Genomic DNA, 8,246 nt, shown 5'->3' on the forward strand with positions numbered 1-8,246 from the left:
TGAGTGCTGGACACTTGTTTGTTTGTTATAGTTCCAACAGACATCTGATCCCCTAGCTGTCATTGGGTAGCATGCTGCTCCACATATAGTGCCGTTGAAATGACTTACGGTGTAAAGTACAACTCAGTGTGAGCAAGAGAATCCAAAGCTGGCCCTTACTCAGGCAAGTCATTTTTTCTCACAAAGAGGCAAGAGGGGCAGGGCTTAGCTCACAGCCCCCTCCTTGGCATCTCCCATGGGCTAGTTTGGTCACCTCCTGGCAAGGCCTGGCTTTTATGGATCCCATATCCCTCCTCATTCATTGCATAGAGGCCTGGGCATCTCACTCAGGCTTTGTGGATCCCAGTGATTTTCTAGGCACCTAAGAGTTAGGAGTGGTGATGCTCAGCGCCTAAGGGCTGGTCTACACTGAAAACTTACATCGGCAGTGCTACGACTCTCTGGTGTAGCCATGCCCAGCTAACCCCTGGTGCAGACAGCTATAGGTCGACAGAAGAATTCCTCCAGAGACCTAGCTACTGCCTCGGGGGGGGGGGGGAGGGTGTAAATTACCTACAGAACCCCTCCCGTCACTGCAGTGAGTGTCCACATTGAAGTCCTACAGCTGTGCCACCATAGCATTGTAAGTGCAGACATATCCTACGTCCCTTTGTGAATTTAGTCCTTTGTGCTCTCACTTATGGTGGAACAATCAGCCGGTGGTGGAACACAGCCGGGCTATTTCTAGCACTGAGGCACATGTGGTGGAAAATGATGGGACATTATTGTTTATTTATGTAATATTCATCACACAGAAGGAAAGAGGGTTGTAAAATGTTATTGTCACACACACTCACAAGAAAAAATATTTGTAAATTAAGAAGCAATAAAAAATTCACCATTATAAATAACAGGCCACATTCTAGCCTAGCAGTATAAGTGGGACCTTAATTGATTCCAGCTGTCTCCATTAGCCTAACAGTCTTACCTGACCCTCTGTCAGTTAATTGAGGTCAGGTGCCGGCATTAGCTTAATAACCTTAACTGGCTAAATTGGTGTCAGATGTCTAGATTGGCCTGGAGTAGCCCTTGTTTGGCTATCCAGGGAACAGGGATCTGCTCATTCTGAGGCTGATATACCTGCCTTCCCCTACCCTCTTATATCCTTCTGCCCTGAGTCTGTCACAGTGCTTAGAATGAAGAATGCTGCTAGAACATTTTACATGTGCCCCATTTATGATGAATGTCTGAAGAAGGAAATACAAACAGCAGAAATCTTTAGATTTTTGAAGGACAGTAGTGGAAAATATCCCATTTGATTTGCTATGGTTGAAGAAATTCTGGCTCAGATCCTTATGTTGTGTACAATTCAGTAGCTCCAATTATTTAAATGGAGATATTTTTATTTACATTAATTGTGGATCTGTCCCCTAGCTTTTTACTATAATGACTGGCACTATTACCAAATCATTTTCCAGAACAGAACCACACTTAAAAAACCCTTTAAGGGATTATGCAGCCCACTGTTCATTGTGTGTTATGAGTTCTCCTAAGGTGGCTGGTCCCCAGGAGATGAGTCTACTACAAGTAGCAGTTGAAGGAGCCATCCTGTTAGTTCAGGTCCTAACTAGCGCTCACTGAAAAAGTCAAGAGTTTGGCTCCCACTGACCACCAATTAAGGTACTGGAGTTTGACACTTTTTATGGGGAAAAAGCAAATGTTTGGGGGGAGCTTTTGCTTTTGATTTGACAAAGAATAATTTTGATCCCCATTTTTTCTATGGAAAATGGGGGAGGGAGGGGGAAACAAACCAAATCCCCCCAAAATCAATAATTTATTTTTATTCCACAAAAAATCAATAAAAAATTGTGTTTTTTTCCAAATCCTGCAGAACAAAAAATATTTCAACATAGAGAGAGTGAGAGAGATGAACTCTAATCATTGCAGTTAGAAGAAATTGTGAGCACTTCTAACCACAATTTCAGCTAATGGGAAATGAGGATACTTAGGGCTAGAGATGTGCAAATAACTGATATATACATAATAAAATAAAATAAAATGGCTTGACTCTAATTGAAAATGACATTTTTTCACAATTGAAAAATTAGCAAAAATATTGTTTGGGATCATACAAGCTGTTTTGTTTGACCTGAAATTAAATGTTTAATTTGGGGCATTTTTAATAAAACCAAATAAAATGAATGGCTGGATTTAAAAAAAAAACACGAGGAGGAAGTAGTATCCCTCTTATTGCCAATAACCTCATGGGTGATGTTGGAGACCCATGTTTGAACCCCTGCTCTAGAGCAGAGATTTAAACTCAGTCTCTCTTCTCGGGTGAGTCCCTGAATCAGTGGGCTAATGGGTATTCAAGAGCAACCCTTTCTCAATCTTTCTTGTTAAAGCTGTTCGACTTTGTACATAAAATTAAATATGCACTGGAGCAAGGACTCCAGGTGTCCCCATCCAAGGTAAGTGCCCTAACCGCAAGGCTATAAAGTTATCTGCATGTTCTTGCTCTGGCCCAATATCTAGTCAACTATTTTATATGAAGTGGAACAGCCTCCACAGGGGAGCTAGAGACAGCACCACCCCAACAGCCTGCTGGTTGGGGAACTCATAGGGGAAGAAAACAATGTGGGGTGAGATACTTGCTCTAGAGTGGATATTTGAGCCTAGGTCTCTATTTCAGTTGAGAGCTCTGGGTAGAAGTGGGGCAGAGGTACCATCACTATCTCCTCTTCTTCCAGCTTTGTGAATGGTGCCTGAATCTAGCCCATAAAGTCAAAATGTTTAATGTCAGAATTGTCAAAATGAATCATTTTCATATTTCCAAATTTTATTTTAATTTCAACTGGAACAATTAGCCAAGAGTGTGAAATATTTTGGTTGACCCAAATCTGCATTTTTCAGTTAAAAAAAAAAGTTTTAGTCAAAAAATTCCACCCAGCTCTATTCAGGATTTGGATGCATGGTAACTCATTGATCAGTGTGTGTCATGTATCATGCTCACTAACTGATCCATAAAAGATAAGGTGGAGAGTTTCAAAGTCCTCTCAGCGAGCTATTTGAAATTTTTCAGCTGAAAAATTTTCCTGTTGGAAAATGTACAAGTACTGTAGTACAATTTCTTAATTGTCAAAGTGCAACCTACAAATACAGAATTATTATTTTTTACATAACTGCACTCAAAAATAAAATAATTTAAAACTTTAGAGTCTACAAGTCCACTCAGTCCTACTTCTTGTTCAGCCAGTCGCTCAGACAAACAAGTTTGTTTACATTTCTGGGAGATAATGCTGCTCTCTTCTTATTTACAATGTCACCTGAAAATGAGAACAGGTGTTTTCATGACAATGTTTTAGCCAACATTGCAAGGTATTTATGTGCCAGATATGCTAAACTTTCATATGCCCCTTCATGCTTCAACCACCTTTCTAGAGGACATGTTTCCATGCTGATGACACGTTCTGCTCAATAACAATCCAAAGCAGTGTGGACTGATGAATGTTCATTTTAATCAGCTGAGTCAGATACCATCAGCAGAAGACTGATTTTATTTTTTGGTGGTTTGGGTTCTGTAGTTTCTGAATTGGAGTGTTGCTCTTTTAAGACTTCTGACAGCATGTTCCATACCTCATCCCTCTCAGATTTTGGAAGGCACTTCAGATTCTTAAACCTTGGGTCAACTGCTGTAGCTATCTTTACATTGGTACCTTTTTTGCATTTTGTTAAATCTGCAATGAAAGTATTCTAAAATTGAACATATGCTGGATCATCATCTGAGGTTGCCATAACAAAAAATATGTGGCAGAATGCAGGTAAAACCAAGGAGCAGGAGACATACAATTCTCCCCCAAGGAATTCAGTCACAAAATTAATTAATGCATTTTTTTTTTAACGAGCGACATCAGCATGGAAGCATGTCCTCTGGAATGGTGGTCAAATCATGAAGGGGCATATGAATGTTTCGCATATCTAGCACTTAAATACCTTGCAATGCCAGCTACAAAAGTGCTATGGGAACGCCTATTCTCACTGTCAGGTGACATTGTAAATAAGAAGCAGGCAGCATTATCTCCTGTAAATGTGACCAAATTTGTCTGAACAAGAAGTAGAGCTGAGTGGACTTGTAGGCTCTAAAGTTTTACATTGTTTTGTTTTTAAGTGCAGTTATGTATCAAAAACATCTACATTTGTAAGTTGCACTTTCACGATAAAGAGATTGCACTACAGTACTTGTATGAGGTGAACTGAAAAATAATATTTCTTTCATATCTTTTTATCAAATATTTGTAATAAAAATAATATAAACTGAGCACTGTACACTTTGTATTCTGTGTTGTAATTGAAATCAATATATCTGAAAAAGTAGTAAAACATCAAAAATATTTATAATAAATGTAAATCGGTATACTATTATTGTTTAACAGTGCAATTAAAACTGCAATTAATCAAGATTAATTTTTAACAAACTTAATTTGTTTTTGAGTTAATCACATGATTTAACTGCGATTAATTGGCAGCCCTAATTAAAATTGAAAATTTTGATTGGATTTTCAAGAAATGTTCCATGAAATATGAAATTTAATTTAGAATCAACATTTTGAAACAAAATTAAACTTTTGTTTTGGAATATTGATTCAAAATCAAAACTTTTAATCAACATGCTGATTTATGAACAAAATTTTATTTTGTGTGTCATCTTAATATCCTTTGAGAAAAAAAGGTTGATTCAGAATAAAATTTGATATGTCAATAGTTTTTTTCAGTCATATATAGAGGTTAAAATTGACAATTTTCAGAACTTTTCACAAAATAAATAAAGAAAAATGATATTTCAATTTTTCATCCCAATTCAGGATGAAAACCAATGCCAAAATATTGGTATTTCCCATGGAATGGAAATTCTGTTTTCCAATGGACTCTGCATCTAGGGATTTAAATGAAAATTGGGCATCTATTCCCCATAGGAAGTTCTGAATATCTCAGCCTGAGTTGTTCCGTGCAAGTCCTAGAGAAGTTTCAGAAGCTAGTGCCTTCACGCACAACAATCTCCAGATCTCCAGGAATGAAGAACCAAAGCATCGTGACCACATTCATCATGCTGGGACTCTCCAGTAAACCCGAACTCCAGGTTCCACTCTTCATCCTATTCCTCTCCATCTACATCATCGCCATGCTGGGCAACTTAGTCATCATTGCTGCCATCCTTTCCAGTTCCAAGCTCCACAGGCCCATGTACTTTTTCCTCTTCCACTTGGCTGTGGTGGACATTATCTGCACCGCCACTATCATTCCCAATATGCTGGGAAATCTAGTGGCTGTGAGTAAATCTATCTCTTACCCTGGGTGCATGGCCCAGCTCTACTTCTTCACATGGTCTTTGGGGGCTGAGATGGTGCTCTTCACCATCATGGCTTACGATCGCTATGTGGCCATTTGCCACCCTTTGCGTTACAGCATCATGATGAACAAGACCGTATGTGTGGGCCTGTCTGCCCTAGTGATAGTCATTGCTGTGATCAACTCGTGGGTACACACTGGCCTCGTGCTGCAGCTGAGCTTCTGTGGTCCCAACATTATCAACCACTTTTTCTGTGAAATCCCATCACTGCTGGCTCTCTCCTGCACCTCAGTGCATTTAAACGAGGTCATGGTCTTCACAGCAGACATTTTCCTAGCTATGGGGGACTTCCTGTTGACATGTGTCTCTTATTGCTTCATTGTCAGGGCAATCCTGAGGATCAAAACGGCAGAAGGGAAGAAAAAAGCCTTCTCCACCTGCTCCTCCCACCTCATTGTGGTGTCTCTTTATTACTCCACTGTCATCTACACCTACATTCGGCCAGCCTCCAGCTACTCCTTAGACAGGGACAAGATTATAGCCACCTTGTACACCCTGGTGACTCCAACGCTCAATCCTATAGTCTACACGCTAAGGAATAAAGATGTCAAGATGGCCATCAAGAAAATGCTTCCATACCCTGGGAAATAGGTCATGATGGGACAAACCTAGACTGGTTCCGTAGCAAGCCTGGAGCTCTGGTGTTTGCTTTCCTGTGGAAATGGGACTCAGAACGAACCTTAGAAAAAGATGCAAGGTGCATGTCTTCATGCAGGACTTTCTAACTGGTCAAATGTTGATTTCCTAAATGGCTGAAATTTTTGGAACCAGTTGAAACTATGTTTCAGAAGAAAGAAAGAAAGAAAGAAAGAAAGAAAGAAAGAAAGAAAGAAAGAAAGAAAGAAAGAAAGATGACTGTTATCAACTATCTCAAATGTTTCAGACTTGTGTGATATAAATCCATTAAATACAATCTCTTGTTTTGTAGCTTTGCTCAAGTCACTTTCCTTCTTTGTCACTAAATTTTCCCAGCTGTAAAATAGGGAAAAGGACACTTACCTATAATTCTGAAGTCTTATAATTTCATTTCTCCATCAGAGGATTGTCTACTCTGCATGGTTAATTTCACTGCATGCAACTGGGCTCCAGAAATAAAGACACGTTTCCTTCCTGATGGATATTTTAGGTTTGCAACTATACATTACGGTGGTGTTGTGATTGGATGATTTAAATAGATAATGTTTGTAAAATGCTTTTAAGCATCAAAGGTACTATTTGGGGGGATTAAGCCTGATTATTGACTGTGCAGTCATTGACACAAACACTGTTCATTCTTCTGATTTCCCATCTAACTGTCTCCCCATATAAAATGGTGGTTAGAAAAGACATCTGTAGACCACAACAATACTATGCAGCTCTTTATCCCCCTATAGTGGCTGAATTACATTTATGAGTCTACCTCTCAACTCATGTGACCATTCTTCTGGCTCAGTCAGGAGACGATAATGTTTTCAGTTCCATAAGAAAATAAGAATGGACACACTGGGTCAGACCAAAGGTGGCCAATGCCAGGTGCCCCAGAGGGAATGAACAGGTAATCATCAAGTGATCCATTCCCCATTGCCCATTCACAGCTGCTGGCAAACAGAGGCTAGGGACACCATCCCTGCCCATCCTGGCTAATAGCCATAAATCCAGGGTTCAGTCTCTGCTGACGATATCACACACCTACAGAGCAGAAATAAAGGCTGATAGTCTCAATATCAGATGGATTTATGAGGATGAAAGATTTTGTATAGGATTTGAAATGAACCCTGTCTTTGTTCTTGGTAGCATGATGTATGTGTGATGGGTTGGATCACAGAACCCCCCTTGGGAGCTGCCAACTGATGTGCCAAGGCTACTTCTGCCCCTGCTTTCCTGCCCTGTCAGCTTAGGACTTCAGTGCCCTGCCTGGTTTGAGCAAGATTCACTAGCCTGCTGCAAACCCAGACCCAGGTCTGAATCACGTCCCCTAACAGCTGCAGACTTAACTGAAAGCAGCTAACAGAAATGTTCTTGTCTTTAACACTCAGATGCCCAACTCCCAATGGGGTCTAAACCAAAATAAATCCATTTTACCCTGTATAAAGTTGATACAGGGTAAACTCATAAATTGTTCACTCTCTATAACACTGATAGAGAGATATGCACAGCTGTTTGCCCACCCAGGTATTAACACAGACGCTGAGTTAATTAATAAGTAAAAAGTGATTTTATTAAATACAGAAAGTAGAATTTAAGTTGTTTCAAATAGTAACAGACAGAACAAAGTAAATCACCAAGCAAAATAAAATAAAACACGCAAATCTATGTCTAATCAAACTGAATACAGATAATCTCACCCTCAGAGATGCTTCAGTAAGTTTTTTTCCTCAGACTGGACACCTTCCAGGCCTGGGCACAATTCTTTCCCCTGGTACAGCTCTTGTTCCAGCTCAGGTGGTAGCTAGGGGATTCCTCATGACGGCTCTCAGCATTGCTCTGTTCCACCCATTTATATATCTTTTGCATAAGGCGGGAATCCTTTGTCCCTCTGGGTTCCCACCCCGCCCCGCAATGGAAAAGCACCAGGTTAAAGATGGATTCCAGTTCAGATGACATGATCACATGTCACTGTAAGACCCCAAGCCTTCATTCCTCCCAGCCTGACTCACAGGAAGGCTTGCCTGCAAACAGAGCCATCCACAGTCAATTGTCCTGGTTGAGAAGCCATCAAGATTCCAAGCCACCATTAATTGCCCAAACTTTGCATAATAACAATAGGCCCTCAGAGTTATATTTCATATTTCTAGTTTTAGATACAAGAGTGATACATTTATAGAAATAGGATGAACACACTCAGTAGATTATAAGCTTTGTAATGATACCTTACAAGAGA

At 40.0% G+C, this 8,246-nt stretch overlaps 1 protein-coding gene across 1 annotated transcript; it reads left to right on the top strand.

Moving 5' to 3' along the window:
* The first annotated feature begins 1,492 nt into the window (after window positions 1–1,492).
* Window positions 1,493–5,977, top strand: LOC112121213 (olfactory receptor 13G1-like). Its single transcript, XM_026661257.1, has 2 exons — window positions 1,493–1,504; window positions 5,057–5,977. The coding sequence occupies exons 1-2, from the start codon at window positions 1,493–1,495 to the stop codon at window positions 5,975–5,977; spliced, it is 933 nt and encodes a 310-aa protein (XP_026517042.1).
* The last annotated feature ends 2,269 nt before the right edge of the window (window positions 5,978–8,246 follow it).

Source organism: Terrapene carolina, unplaced genomic scaffold (assembly GCF_002925995.2).
Source record: "Terrapene carolina triunguis isolate 2854851 unplaced genomic scaffold, T_m_triunguis-2.0 Scaffold957, whole genome shotgun sequence".
NCBI classification, from domain to species: Eukaryota; Metazoa; Chordata; order Testudines; family Emydidae; genus Terrapene; species Terrapene triunguis.